The sequence below is a fragment of the Heptranchias perlo genome, chromosome 10 (assembly GCF_035084215.1).
Source record: "Heptranchias perlo isolate sHepPer1 chromosome 10, sHepPer1.hap1, whole genome shotgun sequence".
NCBI lineage: Eukaryota > Metazoa > Chordata > Chondrichthyes > Hexanchiformes > Hexanchidae > Heptranchias > Heptranchias perlo.
Genome location: NC_090334.1, coordinates 49,143,721 through 49,162,493, shown reverse-complemented (window position 1 = coordinate 49,162,493; position 18,773 = coordinate 49,143,721). Strand labels below are relative to the sequence as shown.

The 18,773-nt window shown below is 41.3% G+C and overlaps 1 protein-coding gene across 5 annotated transcripts in view; it reads left to right on the top strand.

The window, feature by feature from the left end:
* The first annotated feature begins 2,279 nt into the window (after positions 1–2,279).
* The window catches only part of cep170ba (centrosomal protein 170Ba), a 76,661-nt gene continuing 60,167 nt past the window's right edge, over positions 2,280–18,773 (top strand). For all 5 annotated transcript variants that reach the window (XM_067991678.1, XM_067991681.1, XM_067991677.1 and 2 more), the window contains exons 1-6: positions 2,280–2,358; positions 3,956–4,099; positions 9,370–9,459; positions 9,782–9,862; positions 12,057–12,113; positions 12,200–12,350. In XM_067991678.1, coding sequence (XP_067847779.1) covers positions 3,995–4,099; positions 9,370–9,459; positions 9,782–9,862; positions 12,057–12,113; positions 12,200–12,350 — 484 coding nt within the window. In that variant the 5' untranslated portion in view covers positions 2,280–2,358; positions 3,956–3,994. The remainder of the gene's footprint in view (positions 2,359–3,955; positions 4,100–9,369; positions 9,460–9,781; positions 9,863–12,056; positions 12,114–12,199; positions 12,351–18,773) is intronic.

Genomic DNA, 18,773 nt, shown 5'->3' with positions numbered 1-18,773 from the left:
TGAAAAGGCATTGTTGCAATGCCACACTTTGTGATCTAATATTATTTAGTAAGGATAGTTATTTAAATGATTACATATTCTGTTATTGGAACTTGAAGTTTTGATACACTTTGTAATAGGAAACGCTCATCCTCTGGTATAATGCACATCCACTGAAGTTTTAGCAGTAATCTGTGTGTCAGAAAAAAAATATTACCAATCTGTAACATGAATAGAGGATTCACTCTGGTGATTAAAGTCAAAATTAGTTAACCTAACAGATTTAAGACTTCCACAGTTTATTCAAGTTCAATTTGGTCAATAGTTGTATTGGACATGAATCACAACATAATTGAAACACAATCGAACTTGGAGCACTAATGCAGAAATACAAGTATAACTGGTAGTTTTTACTTCTCATGTTTCGAACACATTCAGTGGATGATAGAATATGTAAAAATAACAACAAAACACTTAACCTATTTTATATTTTCAGATGCTGGTGGATCTGATGTGTATTTTCAGTTTTGAGTTCAGATTTATACCGTTAGCAATTTAATTTTTTTTAGAACTTTAATATCACTGAGCTGACATCATTCAACGTCTTAGAAAAATAAACTGTTCTGGATCCGTGTGACATTCTCATCACAGTAACGTCCCCTGCCAAAACAAAATATGTCTTTGGACAGACATTCTTTCATTGCCAATGTAAACTTTGGACAGTGAGGACACTAGGGTATGTGCACATTAACATAGTGGTTGAAGGATAGAGTCTAACAACGTAAACAGCATGAGATACTTTATTTACGAATCAGATGGATGAATAATAAGTATTTTAGTAAATGTTGGGGGTAACCACCCCAATCGTATGCATCAGCCTCCTGGCGCTTTATCTCTGCACCTTGCACACCAGGTAAATGGACGGATTTGGTTCAAGGTCTCTCTAGGTCTCTCAAGGTCTCTCAAGGACGCTCGACTCATCGATCGACAGTTCCGACGGGCCACAGCAAAAAATCGCATAGACCTCCTCAGGAGACTAACACGGGACGCAACCAACAGAGTACCCTTTGTCGTCCAGTACTTCCCCGGAGCGGAGAAACTACGCCATGTTCTCCGCAGCCTTCAACATGTCATCAATGAGGACAAACACCTCGCTATGGCCATCCCCACACCTCCACTACTCGCCTTTAAACAGCCACCCAACCTCAAACAGACCATCGTTCGCAGCAAACTACCTAGCTTTCAAGAGAACAGCGTCCACGACGCCACACAACCCTGCCACGGTAACCTCTGCAAGACATGCCAGATCATCGACACAGATACCACCATCACACGAGATGACACCACCCACCAGGTGCATGGTTCATACTCCTGTGACTCAGCCAACGTTGTCTACCTCATACGTTGCAGGAAAGGATGCCCCAGAGCATGGTACATTGGCGAGACCATGCAGACGCTGCGACAACGGATGAACGGACACCGCGCAACAATCGCCAAACAGGAGGGTTCCCTCCCAGTCGGGGAACACTTCAGCAGTCATGGACATTCATCCACCGACCTTCGGGTAAGCGTACTCCAAGGCGGCCTTCGAGACACACGACAACGCAAAATCGTCGAGCAGAAATTGATAGCCAAGTTCCGCACCCATGAGGACGGCCTCAACCGGGATCTTGGGTTCATGTCACGCTACACGTTACCCCACCAGCGAACAAATGTTATCTGTTTTTAATATAATGGGTCAATTGCTGGCTCTCTCTGCCTTCCGGATGTTTCTGCCTCTCTCTGTGTTTTTTTTTCTCTGTTTTTTTTCCCTGTTTGTTTTTTTGTTGAATGTGTATTCGGAGGTTCTGCAGGTAACACCTCTCTGTCTGAACACGGTGATTGCCTTGGCAACGGGCAGTTGCAGGGGCAGTCTGTAAACACCATGTATTATTGTTCAATATGTATAAATGCGTAGGCTTCAAGGAGATCTTGAAACATTTGCCTGAGGAAGGAGAAAATCTCCGAAAGCTTGTGAATTTAAAATAAAATTGCTGGACTATAACTTGGTGTTGTAAAATTGTTTACAATTGTCAACCCCAGTCCATCACCGGCATCTCCACATCATCTCTAGGTTAGGACACTGTTCCCACTATGGCAATGCCCAGGCTTGTCACCTCCCCCCGCACCCACCCACCCAGTATGTGAATGCTGGCATCAGGTGGTGGCTGTGCGGGAGAGGCTGACGTCAGTAACCTGCGCTGCCGCTGTTGGGAGAGGGGAGGCGGAGGGCGGGGAGGCGGCGGAGGGCGGCCGGGGGATGTGGCTGTGGTGGGCGGCTCTCAGCGGTGCGGTACCTGCAGCTCCGGACAATGCGCGGTATTTAATCTCCGTGTGAAGGTGAGGGTCGGCTTCGCACTGCCGCCGCCGCCGCCGCCCACAGCCCAGCCTCTACTCCCACACCGCGGCTGACGGTTTCGGTTGCCAGGGCCGGGCCGCTTGCCGCCACCAGGCAGGAAGCAGCTGATTGCCGCAGGTTCGGCCTAGCGCCGTTGTCGGGTCAGTCGCGGCGCTGCTCCCTGTCCCGCCGTTGTTAGGCGGAGTCTGAAACGGTGCAAGTGGCGATCGCTCGGCAAAAATGGAGCGAGTGCCGGGGGCGTCGCACCGGCCTCGCATTAAGCATCACCTTTCAACCGGGCTCGGTCACCCAGCCCGCCTGCAATTAGCGCAGAGCTCGGCCTGTCTGAATCGCACCCACTGGTCTTTTGTCGAGTGATGTTTAATTATTATCTGAGTCCTAACGGCCATTTATTGTTCTGCTCGTACATCTGATTATTTTAATATTTAATGAAGGATCGTCGTGAAGAAAAGGCGACCACCCGAGATTGCACGTTGTGTTGCGGTTTGTCTGGAGGATTTGGATTTTTCTTTATATTTTTGAAACGGGCAGATCTCTTGATTTTGAAAAGGTCTAATTTATTGAATGGAAATTAATTTAGCAGCAATCCCGCGAGAATGACATTTGCTGGATGATTTTTCGTATTAGTTTGTAATGAACAGATTTATGTAATTATGTATTTCCTGTAATAATGTTTTAAACAATAATTAGTAATATACACTGAATATTCATCCAGAGATTTCCCAATTTTTGCACACAGTTTAATTTTCAAGCCCACTTTTTAAAAAAAAATCTAAATCAGCCTGAAAAAGAAAAGTTTGTTTTACAAATATAAAATTAAATACGCACATCACATTTTCTGTGGAGCTTTGAATAATTTAGTCGTTAGCTGCAATTTTCCAGCTGCTAATGCTGGTTTTATTTTAGTTGCATGTGGCAGAAAAGAAAAAAAATCTGGGTGGGAACTGAAGAGGGCGACCTACTTTAGTGCTATGAATACTTACATGTGCTGTGTATAGTCGTTGGAATAGTTAAAGCACAAGTGTCCCCAGCACTCTGTTCACCGCTACTTGCAAAACTACTGAAAATTACCTCAACCAAATTTATATCTAAAATTATATACAATGGATGGGTGGATATGTGAGAGTGATTTCAAGATAGTAATCTCATGTTGAAGTCCTCTTAAGTCTAAGTCATCTGAATCCCTGGAAAAGATTGCCGCGCATGTAATCAGTCCCAGATACCAAATATTTCACATCTTCTGGTTACAATTATTTAAATGTTTAAATTGGTAATATAATTTTGAAAAACAAAAATGGGTTTCCTTTAGTCAGTTTGTAAAGACTGTTTTATAACTGTTGAATATAAATATTTTGACCAGTATGTTTAGCACTGTTTTATTGTGGAAAGAGTAAATAATAAACAAAATTTTGAATGAAGGACTAACTGTAATTAGTTCCTGTTGTTCATTACTTCTGCTTTTCATAGGGACAATAGTTTCCTCTTTCTCCCTTTGCATCAATTGTTATTTTAAAACATGAACTTTTAAGAAAAAAATATAGCAAATTACTGATGCAATTTTTTTAACTTTTTGTTTAGAATGTTGAATTGTGGAAATTAGGTGCTAAGACACCAAGAATGAGTGTGACATCTTGGTTCCTGGTGAGCAGCTGTGGCTCTCGCCACCGACTCCCAAAAGAGATGATTTTTGTTGGGCGAGAAGACTGCGAACTAATGCTTCAGGTAAATAATTTTAATCAAGTGGCTTATTGCAAATAAACAATCTGCAGAGAGAGCACAAATAAACACATTGTGAAAGCAGACAAGATTTTATTCTCATTTAGAATTAATCGTAATTTATTTTTTATTTGTGAAGCTATTTTTCTGTTACTATCCCATTTTGGATTTTCCTGTGCCACTCACTTGCGGGAGGACAGGCTGGAGACCTCCTCCCAGGTCTTCATTGATGCTGCTAAGAAGTACATCTGTGTGCTTAGCTTGACTGCACTCTTTTGTTTTCCCCTCTTTATCACTTTGGGGAAAGGCTTGGCCTTTTCTTTGTACTTAACCATACTGTTGTACATAAGTAAAGATTACAGTTTACGTTACAGTTCTGTCTTGTAAAATAATTTTGTATCACATTGCTGCTTCTTTTTAAACTTAACAGTGTCAGGTGAGAATATATGCTTCTGAATGAATGTGCAAATAGTTTTCACACTGCAGCCATCAGAACAACCAGAATGCTAAGAAGGAATGGCTATATACCATGTTAGTACTTTTTGACAGAACCTGTGACTAAGATGATTTGAAATAAGAAAAAGACTATTACACCTTTAACTGTTCATGCTTGTTTTTACAGGCAGAAATGCCACATAACAAGAAGGGGCAAATGCTAGGTTATCTTTGCATACCAGGCTGAGGCCTGTGCTTTATCAAAAGTAAAATTGTTGTCTGAGCTTGCTGTGCTGGATTAATGGAACATGACTACCCTCCCATACATTATAGTGAGTTAGATCAAAAGCAGCATAATAATTGAGTGCATTTTGAGTGTGTCTCTCCACAGTGATCAAATTGGGGGATACGAGTGCTATGAGTGGGATATTTCTGCTCACTTTTGTATCAGTTGTTGGCATCAAGAACTCCCTGGTCAGATAAACCTGGGATTACAAGGAGGGTAAAACTTTCGGAACCTGTTAAAAATTCCAGTATGGAGTATAATGCACATTACATGTCCAGAATCCATTTCTATCAATTAGAACAATGAATCTCTTGCTAATGGCAAGTCAGAGTAAGTGCTGTTTTGTAAAAAGCAGAACAGTATACCATGTAAAATAGAATGTAGGTATGTGTCCCTTTAAGGCTATAAGGTGTATTTATTCTGAATTCTTGTAACAAATTGGAGGTGTTGTATAACTAGCGTGTTCTTGGAGAGAGGCAGCTGAAACAACATTTTAAGATTGTTTTGCATCTGTAAGAATGCGCACCAAGTGCAAGGGGTAGAACGTGACAATCATACTAATTGTAAGAATCATTTTGAATATTTGTTTTTAGTTAGTTTTAACTTTGATCTCTGTGGTCTGCTGCAACTCTTGAGAAAGACCTGATGTGTCCATTCCACTTCAGGTGTTTCACATGCATGTTTTTTGGCTTACATTTTATTTTTAAAAAGTATATAAAAAAAGCAAGTAAGCCACTTGCAATTTGGCAGGAAAAATCAGAGAGCAAGTTATTATCTTAATGGCGAGAAACTGGAAAGTACTGCAGTACAAAGGGATCTGGGGGTCCTAGTGCAAGAAAATCAAAAAGTTAGTATGCAGGTGCAGCAGGTGATCAAGAAGGCCAACGGAATGTTGGCTTTTATTGCTAGGGGGATAGAATATAAAAACAGGGAGGTATTGCTGCAGTTATATAAGGTATTGGTGAGACCGCACCTGGAATACTGCATACAGTTTTGGTCTCCATACTTAAGAAAAGATATACTTGCTCTCGAGGCAGTACAAAGAAGGTTCACTCGGCTAATCCCGGGGATGAGGGGGCGGACATATGAGGAGAGGTTGAGTAGATTGGGACTCTACTCATTGGAGTTCAGAAGAATGAGAGGCGATCTTATTGAAACATATAAGATTGTGAAGGGGCTTGATCGGGTGGATGCGGTAAGGATGTTCCCAAGGATGGGTGAAACTAGAACTAGGGGGCATAATCTTAGAATAAGGGGCTGCTCTTTCAAAACTGAGATGAGGAGAAACTTCTTCACTCAGAGGGTAGTAGGTCTGTGGAATTTGCTGCCCCAGGAAGCTGTGGAAGCTACATCATTAAATAAATTTAAAACAGAAATAGACAGTTTCCTAGAAGTAAAAGGAATTAGAGGTTACGGGGAGCGGGCAGGAAATTGGACATGATGCTGAGTTCGGATCGGTCAAGGCCCTGTGGGTGACGGAGCGGGCCCAGGGGCTGAGCGGCAGGGTCCTGCTCCTACTTCTTGTGTTCTTTAGATTTGAGGTTAGGATCAGATCAGCCATGATCTTATTGAATGGCGGAGCAGGCTCGAGGGGCCGATTGGCCTACTCCTGCTCCTATTTCTTATGTTATTTCCAAAGTACAGAGAAACTTCCCATCAACAGAAAATACCTTCTAATTGACTTTAGGAGTAACCTTTTTAAAAAGAAACTCAAATTGACCCAAGGATCTGCCTTTGAACAATTGGGTTCTAAATGATCTCCAAGATACAGCAGCTACTCCTTGTGACCTTAGATGGACATACGAAGTTACACACAATTGGCACTACAGCGGAATAATGCATTGTATGTTACATGGCATAATGCTCATATCCATATTAAACAGCATTATCCTCCAGATTAGCATGAACAATACCACAAGATGTTTACAGGTTTGTTGTGATGGTGCTCAAGTTTGTATGCTTTTGTTGGACCTATTACCAAGTAATAGCAAAGAGTAAAAGAATGTGGAACTTTCATTAGTAGTGTGCAACGAGGGCTGAAACGAAATCTGTGCTAAAAATGTGGATTGCTCTACATAGTCGCAATAATGCATGTCAGCCTCAGAAGAGCATTCTCCTCGGCGCCATTGGCATTTCCCACACCAAACAGCCATGTGATCTGAGTGAGACAGTTTTGTGCTGTTGAGTCACTCCTGTTAGGAACTGGATTGAGACTGTCCAAACTTGTTCTGTCGGACTTTTTCAGGCATCAAACAGATTTGTAGTTATCAAATGGTATAACGGCAGCCTAAGTTTCACACCATTTTAGTGATAAAAGTCCACTTAATTCTTTATTTCTTTGTACTAATAGTAATATGAGGACACTTCCTCCCAGACAATGTTCTGGTTTATAATCTTGTGGTGGTGTTCTTCAACATTCTGATATTGTCTAGGGGAAATGTTTTTGCATTTTATATTCTCTCCAGTCCTTCGCATTTAATTTCTGATCACTTTTTGATTGCATACAAGTACGAGGCAATCATCTATTTGTATGACATTGCCTAACAAAAAATTAATGGTCTATTTAGAGTCTCAATGTTCATGAACCCTTTTTTAAAAACAAGTTAAATTATTAACATTAATTTTTTCTTGGTATTTGCCTCTTGAGTTAAATATTTTTAGCTTAAACAGTAAGTGCTTGTAATCTTATCATGGGACCTCCCTGGGAAGAGATGCAAGGGAGATGAATGAACACCTGACACAATGCAGGGTGTTTCAGTTGAAAATATTCAAGTTTTTGCACCATTTGGGCAGCAACTTCTCCAAACCAGTTCTGCAGGTCTCAAAAACACTCCTTGTTTAAACAAAAATATTTAAGATATTGAGAGAAAATACTCATCGAATCTTAATTTTTAACTGCACTCAAAGATCACTGTACACTTGAAGAAATATTGAATGGAGGATAGCAATGGAGGTAAAGCAGGAACAAATTAAATATTTGAGGCATTCCATCACCAATAGGATAATGGGACAGCTTGACTTTGACCTTGAAATTAGAACTTGAGTTTGGGATAACTGTTTAGAGAAACTGTGTTTTGAAGAAGGGTATGAACCTGAAATATCAAATATATGTTCTTTCCATAGAAACTGATTGAACTGATTTTGTGTTTTTGGCTTATTATGATCTTGTTTACAAGTCCTTTCTGGGGTCTCAGACAACAGATGTGATGCAAATTACCTTTCCATTTCTCTACCCCCCCCCCACCGCCGCTCTCGTCCTCCCCCCCCCCCCCCCCCCCCGCGCCGCCGCCCTCGTCCCCCCCCGCCGCCGCCGCCCTCGTCCTCCCCCCCGCCCCCCCCGCCGCTGCCCTTGTCCTCCCCCCCCCCCCCCCCGCCGCCGCCCTCGTCCTCCTCCCCCCCCCCCCCCCCCACCGCCGCCCTCGTCCTCCCCCCCCCCCCCCCCCCGCCGCCGCCCTCGTCCTCCCGCCGCCGCCCTCGTCCTCCCCCCCGCCCCCCCCCCCCCCCCGCCGCCGCCCTCGTCCTCCCGCCGCCGCCCTCGTCCTCCCCCCCGCCCCCCCCCCCCGCCGCCGCCCTCGTCCTCCCCCCCGCCGCCGCCCTCGTCCTCCCCCCCGCCGCCGCCCTCGTCCTCCCCCCCCCCCCCGCCGCCGCCCTCGTCCTCCTCCCCCCCCCCCCCGCCGCCGCCCTCGTCCTCCCCCCCCCCCCCCCCCCCGCCGCCGCCCTCGTCCTCCCCCCCCGCCGCCGCCCTCGTCCTCCCCCCCCGCCGCCGCCCTCGTCCTCCCCCCCCGCCGCCGCCCTCGTCCTCCCCCCCGCCGCCGCCCTCGTCCTCCCCCCCCCCCCGCCCTCGTCCTCCCCCCCCCCCCGCCCTCGTCCTCCCTCCCCCCCCCCCCCCCCCCGCCGCCGCCCTCGTCCTCCCCCCCCCGCCGCCCTCGTCCTCCCCCCATCCCCCTGGAACTCACTGCCTGAATGGATGGTAGAGGCAGAAACCCTCATTGCATTTGAGATGTGCACTTGATGTGCCGCAACCTACAAGGCTACAGACCAAGAGCTGGAAAGTGGGATTAGGCATGATAGCTTTTTTTCGGCTGGCACAGACACGATGGGCCGAATGGCCTCCTCCTGTGGTGTAAATTTCTGTGATTCTATGAAATGTTAACTTTTCTTTTTCTCTAAGATGCTGATTGGCCTCTGTACATTTTCAGTGTTTATTTTTACTTGTTGACCTTCAGCATTGTGTAAACGATACATCTAATCATCAAATCCTGACTGATTCAATGAAAATGCTTATCTGTGATCCCAGTTACACTTGAATATTGAAGTTTAAAGTTATTGTAATTAATCTAGCAAAGTACATGGTGTTAACTGGTAACTGTACAACAAAAGTAAGCTATGGGAATTGTTTGTTCATAAGATGCACATACTATATAAATTTTTTGACTGGATATTTATAATCAAGGGAGAGTAGCTATGTTAGACTGGAACCGATTAGCACAGTATGCTGTTTATTGGAGGCGGTTGTCTCCTTCTGACCTGCTTAGAATTCATTGTGTTTTCCTAGTCTCGCAGTGTAGACAAGCAGCATGCTGTAATCAACTATGACACAGCTACAGATGAACATCGGGTAAAAGACCTTGGAAGTCTGAATGGGGTATGTAGAGAAAAAATACTGTTTCACACTATACATATTTTAATGCTGTTAATACAGTTCACTGGGTCAGAAAAAATAGTTTAATTTGGCTAGATTTATTTTTATACCATTATAAGCATATGCTGTTAATTCAGAAACTACAATAAGATTATACTAACTGCAATTTGTAATTCAGCTTTTTTTAAATGGAGATATTAATCATTAAGTTTTTTTGTCATTGTTTATTTTAATTAACTAAATAGGTTGGAAGTGGCTTAACTTTTCTCTTGAGTTTGAAAACTTCTAATGCACTTATGTTTTACCTGCATTTCTCTTTCTGCAGACGTTTGTGAATGATGTAAGGATTCCTGACCAGATGTACATAACACTAAAAGTGAATGACACTGTTCGTTTTGGATATGATATCCTTTCATTTTAATCTCATCGCTCTATTTGAAGCCTTTACTGTATTTATAATTATTGTATGAGTGTTGTTGATTATAAATTGATCCCTTGCCAAATGATGGAAGTGGGACTTGCAGGAACAATGTAATGTGCTTTTTAATGGGAGAAAAGATTCACTACTTTACATTCGGTATCATTCTTTAGTTTTTATTTTAATAAGGAGTATATTGATTTGTACAGTGTTGTAGGATCTTGTATTCTGTTCCAAATTTGAATATGTTTTACTTATATTGTTTGTTTTACCAATGAAATCATTTTTGATTACAGTACTGCATTTGAGATTCTTTTTGTTGGTTTGTTTTTGCAATGACAACAACATAACTAAGTCAATGTTTCTATCAATCTTCTGCCGAAGTTACACCGGGAGACCAGGAGAATCCCTGTGGAAATTCCACCCCCATATCTGCAGAAGGTGAAAGGTGCCCTTTTCATTTCAACTTTGAACACAAATACATTGACTTTAGTTGAGTATGAACTTTTATGAAACTATCAATTTAATGCTAGGCTACAATAAAAAAGACAAATAAGGTGCATAATCCGATGGATGGAGTGCAAATCAATCGAGATTATATTGGTTTTGTATAAGGCATTGGTTAGACTCTGTGGAGCACTACTTTGTTTCTCTGTACGGAAGCCATCAACCAGATATCTAAATATCAGACACCTATGTTTATGAGCAAAGGATAGGAAATTTGTTTTTTTTTAAGACTTTGAGGTGACCTAATTGAAATCTTCACTGTTATGAAGGGGGAATGACAAAGTTGATCCAGGAAAATGACTCACAATGTAGAAGGGCTAATTTACTCATACTGCAAATGCTAGTGACAATTAGGGAGATATGAGCTTTGTAGGGGCAGGGGGAAGTACTGAAAACTGTCATTCATCTTATTGAAATGTATGTCAGTGAGGTACAGGTTTTTGAAACTACATGAATAATTTATGTGGCTTCAGGAAGCAATCATAGAAATGTCTTTTATGTTACTGAGCTCTGGCAGTGTTAGATAGTCTTTGTTCACAGGAAAGCAAAAGAAAACCCAGTGATTTTATACATTGAATAAATACTTTTTCAACAGCAGCCTGATCTGGATCATGTCACTATAATATAGTTATGTTCCAGAGTATAATCTCAGTTTAAACTACATAAAGTAAAATAAAATATTGTTGTTTTTGGATTTCCATCTGAACTGACTTTCACATCTGCTTTTGTTTGTAGATCCATATCTGCTTTTGTTCATATATTTGTTTTGTTAATGTCCTATTTCCACATCTTGTTTCTTATTTCTGTGGCTTAGAAAAAAAATGTGAAATGATTTTAGTTCATAAAATACTGGAACATATATTTTTACAACTCCTGCTTGATGCAATCATTTTGAGTTAAATTTCTAAGCAATGGATTTTGTGTAAGAAAAACATTCTGCTGGTAAATATCATGCTTATGGTTTTTGGATCTCAGTGGAAACTTTTAATGGTTCAAATATAGAATAAGGGAAGCCTCAAAAGGAAATAATGATGCATGTGTGTGATGGTAATAGCAGATCTCCTGTGGCACTTTTTTTTCTCTCTCTCTTAATCCACTCTCTTTGTTCCTCTTTTTCTTCTCTCTCTCTTCCTCTTTCTGTCTCTATATTTCTTTTGACTCTAATTTACCCTATTTCTTTCTCTTGTCTTTCGCTCTGCTTCTTTCTCTATCCTTTTTCTTTCATTGGTCAAGGAGATAAGCCATTGGGCACAAGGTCCCAGATGCGACATTGACATGGCTGCTCCGTTATTGGATCAACGTTCCAGCAACTTATGACGCAAATATAGTGCGATATCAGTGGTGAACATACAAGTGCAATTAATGTCGTTCGCCGCCAAACCCGCCATTGCAGCAATTTCTGCCCCATGATCTTTTTTTTTCTCCTCCCCTGGGGGCAAGCTTAGCCTTCTAAAGGCACTGTGCACTTGGCTGGGAGAATAGCCAAATCCACATTTGGGACATACCTTTCAATGCAGTCAGTGTTAAATTCACCAAGAAGAGACCCCAGATTTGAGGTTGTTTGTGTAATTAATTCTTGTCTACTGGGAGCTAGATTTAGTCAGTTTAATTGATTTTAATTAAGACCATTCTTAAATGTTTTCATTATTTTGATTTCTTAACAAAATCTTCACATTCCAACATGTATATATTGGAAAAAAGTACACACCGAGTTCCTGAAGAGGCCCTAAAGGTAAGTGGAGTTTGACTATCATGAATTTTTTTTTAAATTAGGGGAAATAAAAGCTGTCTCACATCATGTTTCCATTGTCTTGTCAGCATGAGAAATACACCAGTCAGTTGCAACTACATGTGAAAACAGCAGAAGATAAGAAGATGGAACAGTCTGATATGGCCCTTGACCAGTCAAGTACAAAATTAGATTCGTCCAGACAAAATCTCGAAAAGGCTGAAAAGAAAGGAGCTACAGGTATTCATTTTGCTTTGATATATTGTAATGGTTAGTTTGTGTTACCATTGCTTGACTTGGTGGTTGTTGCTGTAGAAATACAACATCTATTATATCTTAAAAATGCTGAGTGGGTCGCAACATTCCATCTCAAAATTCATTTTAAAAAGTCCATTTTAAAAATGCCAACATTTACCTGCAGTGTTTGTTATGCTTATAGGTGGAATTGTGATTGTTATTTGTAATGTTAAAAGACCTGTCATGTAAGGCAGCTCCAAATCCAGCACTGGAGAACCTGTTTATAAGCTTGCCTTCGAACCATCTTGCATAATCCAGTTCAGTGTTGTACAAACTGACCAAACAAGCCATCGCGAGGATTCATTACAACATTGATTTGAGTGTTCAATTAATAATTGTACAAGTAATCAAAGATGAAGTTGGACACGGGAAATTGGCCCCCGCTGCGCCCATTTTTGGGCGTTAAGGAGACCAATTTCTGGGCATGACGTTGCACACCCGATCTCTCCTGGAAGTGTCCTGTGTGTACACATGAAACAGACGTTAGGCCGCTTGAATATGGTAATCAGGGTCCTAACACATGTTTCAGGAAATTGCTAATCAACTGTGCAAAGCATATGCCATGCATGCTCCACTCAGTTTTTCTGGGTCTGTAGCGCCCTACCCAGCGGTCCTTAAAGGAGCTGCTGGCGACCACCAACGAAGGGGTAATTTTACTTTTTTTTTAACTTCTGTTTATGTGGAACCAGTTGGAGGAGGAATGATCTTTCTGGCTCCATAACACTACTCCGGGCTGCTGCCGGCCTGAGTTCACCCCCACCGCCCCATCCAGGACTTACCTGCAGGCTGGCTGGATGTCTGAGCCGGCTGATTTTCCTGAGGCCCCGACTGGCGACCTGCATCAGGACGCACGATTGGCCTCCGCAGATCGCCGGTTGTATGCAGATGAGGCCCAATTTGCAACGAGCTTCGGACCGACGTCTTTGGGCTTGTATTCCAGGTGGGTTCCCGGCGCTAAAACAATTTCTCTGCTATGGATGCATTAACTAGTACTATTTTAATGACATATATAACAGTTAACATCATCACAGGATTAAGCATTGAGGAAGGAATACATAGGGTGCTTAGGCATGTCCTATTAACTGAGAGTCTAAATCATTACAGGAAGAAATGGAGTTTAAGTGAATTGCAGTGTCTAGGCATTAGCTGGGCTTTGCTTTATAATGGTATAATAGTTCCAACTTTGCATTTTTGATATAACAATTTACAACAACAACTTGTATTTATATTGCACCCTTACTGCAGTAAAACGTCTCAGGGCACTTCACAGGAGCATTATCGAACAAAATTTAACACTGAGCCACATGAGATATTAGAACAGGTGACCAAAAGCTTGGTGAAAAGGTAGGTTGTAAGGAGTGTTTTAAAGGACGAGAGAGGGGTTTGGGAGGGCAATCTAGAGCTTAGGGCCTAGGCAGCTGAAGGCACTGTGGCTAATAGTGGAGCAATTAAAATCGGGGATGGTAGAATTGGAGGAGCGCAGAGATCTCGGAGGGTTGTAGGGCTGAAGGTGGTTACAGAGATAGGGAGGGGCGAGGCAGTGAAGGATTTGAAAACAAAGATGAGAATTTTAAAATCAAAGTGTTGCCGGACTTGGAGCCAGTGTAGGTCAGCAAGCACAGGGATGATGGTTGAATGGGACTTGGTGCGAGTTAGAATACGGGCAGCAGAATTTTGGATGAGCCCAAGTTTATGGAGGGTGCAAAATGGGAGGCCAGCCAGGAGAGCATTGAAATAGTCGAGTCTAGAGGTATGTCACTGGTAGCTTTTCAGCATTCTAGTATTTAGGCTATCCCTCTGTAACATGAGCATAGACATACAACCTTGTCCTTCTTGGGTTGATTGCCATAGCTTTGGGCTGCTCTGCCTCCCTCTGGGACTCTCATTCACCTTTTAGAGATGCCAATAACCAGATGCTATCCTTGGTCCTTGTTGTATTCTCCCCCTAGCTTAGCTAATCTTAACTGCACTTGCAAATCTGTTATCTTCACATTACTACACTGTTTCTTTACCCTACCTGTGTGCTTGTCATTATTTTAACACTTCATTTGGATGACCTTTATACTAAAAGTGGTCATTGGAATTTGATCTTCTATTGAAAGGAATATCTAGTTCCCAAATACATTTATGTGTTCGCTGACAGCGTTGCAAGGCATGCAGTAAACGCTTGAAAAAATGTGTCTGAGTAAACAGTAGAAAAAGCAGGTCAGACAACTTAATTATTCTGGGGTTTATAATGTCCTTGCTGCTGTGGTACTGTAGTGCATATTCTGAGATTAGAATATAAAGGCAAGTCTGTTCTAACTGCTGGTTTTTATTTTAACATGTAGGAGTGAGATTTGGAGTTGCTGATCTAGGCATTCTGACAAAACTAATAGTTTTGTTTTCCCAACTACAAAAGATGCTGCTGTCTAACACTAACGTGATAAAATGAACAGAAGAATATTTGACCTTGCACTAATTTTGCTACTTTTACACTTTTTTAAAGAGGACATCAGTATTCTTCCTGTTAGGTTTTAGATTTTTCAAAAACAACTAATTTCAATTTATTTAGTTGTCTTGTATCTCAGCAAGTGCAAATAAATTCCATAAATGAGATTATTGGTCTAATCTTGTCTCCTCTTTTCCTCCACCTCCCATAAAGCTGTTGGTCATTTCTCAAAATGTCATACAAAAGCAAAATACTGTGGATGCTGGAAATCTGAAATAAAAACAAAAAATGCTGAAAAACAACCAGTAGGTCAGGCAGCATCTGTAGAGAGAGAGAAAGAGTGAATGTTTAAGGTCGATTACCTTTCATCAGAACTCACTGTCACCTTAGGAAAAGCTGTAGCAAACTTGGCACTATGGAGTTAACATTTCTACAAATAGTTTGATGCAACCCAATCCTTATAGAACTGTTGCCCTTGAAGGGATCCTGATGAGCAAGCATTTGCTCAGATAAAGAACTCTTCTTTGCGGCAGAAGTTTGGAGCCAATTTATTGATGACCATATACCGTGGACATTTTCAAAGCAAAGTGCTAAAGTTATCTGGAAAAGAGTATTCGCATAGTTTATTAGAAACTCCAACCTTCATGAAGAGTGATTGCCTGAGATAATGTTTTAATCTTGTCACTGAGTTTAAAAAAGGGATTTACTTGGCCTAGATTTTAAAAGTTAGTTGTTAAAACAGCACAAGTAAGAAGAAGCATGAAAAAGAACAACACTTGTAAACAGGAATGTTAGTTTGTGTTCAAACTCTTTAGAGCGCAGTCCAACAGTTGTGACTATGTAGACTTGTGATCTACAATATCTTTGTCTAGATAGTAGGGCTTTGCTCTTTTCATAGTCACAGCTTGTAGTTGCTCTTCAGAAACTGATTCATGGTTACATAAGCTTGATCTATATTCTTTAAGACTTTCAATTAGATTTAACAACTTATGATCTCTGGAAGAATAATTGGAGAATTATTGTTCAACAAGCCCAAGTAGACATTTTATAAAAAGCATTAACAGCAGGTTTCCATTGAAGTCTTATCCAATCCTTTTACCCAGAAATCTCATTTAAGCTGTAGACTTCAAGGTAGCTGTTAAATATTTTTTCTTCACTAAATTTCTGATTACAGTTATGTTTTTGGCAAATGGTAAGTCATGTTCAACTGTTTTGTACACAGTAATAATTTTCTCATGCATCAAGTGGGAGAGCTGCTGATCAGTGACGTTTACTGCGTCCTTTGAAATTTTCATTGGCTCGTTTCATGTAGAGAGGAGTGGATTCAGGTACTATTCTGAATGAAACAGGAGACACAGTGCATTTTCTGGATACTAAACCCAAATTTTGGTGATTTTTAAGAGTGACTGCCAAGATCATACTTTTTGGTCACCCCTTGCCAAGAATGGACATAAAGCTCTTTATTTGAAGTTCATGATGCCAAGGCTCCAGCTAACTTAATGAAATCTCTAATTATGGTGTGCTGAATGTTGCCCTATTTAATATTTATCATGTGCATGCAAGGGGGTTTCCTATTGAAGCAGTGTACTGATATAAATTGTGTAAAATGAGAGTAAAATAGATTTAATATACTCAGCTGGAGTATTGTGTCCAATTCTGGGCACCACACTTTAGGAAGGATGTCAAGGCCTTAGAGATGGTGCAGAGGATATTTACTGGAATGACACCAGGGATGAGGGACTTCAGTTATGTAGAGAGATTAGGAAAGTTGGGATTGCTCTCCTTAGAGCAGAGAAGTTTAAGAGGAGATTTAATGGAGGTGTTCAAAATTATGAAGGGTTTTGATGGAGTAAATAAGGAGCAACTGTTTCCACTGGCAGGAGGGTCAGTAACCAGAGGACACAGATTTAAGAAAATTGACAAAAGAACCAGAGAGGAGATGAGACTTTTTTATGCCTGAAAAGGTGATGGAAATAGATTCAATAGTAACTTTCAAAGGAAAAATTTGCAGGGCTATGGGGAAAGAGCGGGGGTGTGAGACTAATTGGATAGCTCTTTCAATGAGCCAGCACTGGCACGATGGGCTGAATGGCCTCCTTCTGTGTTGTATAATTCTGTATGGTTTAGTTCTTTAGAATTATTTGGATCCAGTATTTGTTCTATCTAGTGCAACCTAGGATTAGATGTAACCAGCAGCAGGTTCTGAAGCATTGGAATGTCCTGTACTAATTCATGCATTATGGAGAATACAAATGTGACTCCAATTACATTCAGGTACCACTGTAACAGAAGGGGAGTTTTTACCTGTAGTTTATTGATCTTCTCTGTGGAGTACATTGTGTAGTTTGAACATCAGATTCGTTTAACGAAGGTACTTCTGGCTTCTGCCATTGCATGTTGGGAAACTGTCTTTGTTTCTCTGGCATTGCCTGACACACATCAGGAAGCAGCCAGTCAAGTTGTTGACTACTAATAGAAAACCAAAGCAAAATACTGCTGATGCTGAAAATCTGAAATAAAAACAGAAAATGCGTGCAATACTCAAGTCGGTCAGGCAGCATCTGTGGAGAAAGAAACAGTTAACGTTTCGGGTTAATGACCTTTCGTCAGAACTGGAAGAAGTTAGAGAATTAACAGTTTTTAAGCAAGTACAGAGCCAGGGAAAGGGAGGAAGGAACTGGAGAGAGAAAGAGTTCTTTCCTCCCCTTCACCCCCTCCCCCCTTTCCCTGGCTCTGTACTTACTTAAAAACTGTTAATTCTCTAACTTCTTCCAGTTCTAACGAAAGGTCATTGGCCTGAAACATTAACTCTGTTTCTCTCTCCACAGATGCTGCCTAACCTGCAGTGTTTCCAGCATTTTCTGTGACTACTAATAGAGTTAGCTTATGAGGGAAAAACAATGGCCCAAATGCTGAAAACACTTAACATGCATGACTATTCTCTAACTTCTTCCAGTTCTGATGAAAGATCATTGACCTGAAACGTTAACTGTTTCTTTCTCCACAGATGCTGCCTGACTTGCTGAGGATTTCCAGCATTTTCTGTTTTTATATCAAAATCTATTCAGGACAGTCTTAGATTAAACAAGCAAAAAGGGAAAATGCTGGAAATATCCAACATCAGTTGAAAATGGGCTAGTTAATGTTTCAGGTGTAACTCTTCCTCAGCAATTTTTGTATTTGTTTCAGATGTCCATTATTGCAGTTTTTTGCTTTTTATTTACTTAGTTTAGACAGCCTTTCCCCACCCCCACCCCACCCGTGGTTTTCGACTGGCTTTTGTGTTTGCGTTAATGTAGCTGGAGTCCATTGTGCAAGTAATTGCTTTGGAATAGCTTCGCAAAAGGCAAGACTGCATTTCAAAGAACATGAGAACTATAAGCTTGGACAATCTGATTTTAATTAGGATTTTGAAAAAGCTGCAAGGGATGTAGAGACAAAACCTGAATCCCGTAGGTAAGAGTGTCTGCAGAATTCTGAATGCAACTACAACCATTAGGGATTAAGGAGCTACTAAACCATCACAGGAGTCTACAGAAAAGGCTGTACAGTAAGACTATTTGAAGGAACTCAGCCAACTGGTTTATCTTGTTTAACTCCTGAATTAATTCAAAACTACTATGTTATTAGAGCTGACTTCGATAATTGGTTGTATTTTACTGGCACAGTACTTTTAAATGGCTCTATCCCTGAATAAAATTTGCTTGGTAATTCAGTCTGATTCGAAAGTGTCTGGCATATTTGATATTATTTGTCCTTAGAACTGGTGTTCGTGCACATTGGAAATCCTGTGTTTAAATTTAGACACAATAAACGGGTCTGTTGTTTTCTGAAGGCGCATTACCACAGATTACTTCATGCACTAATCCCACTTTGGATCATAGGGAGCGAGAGAGTGCTTACCTATAGGAACTGATTTTCATATTAGATGAAGA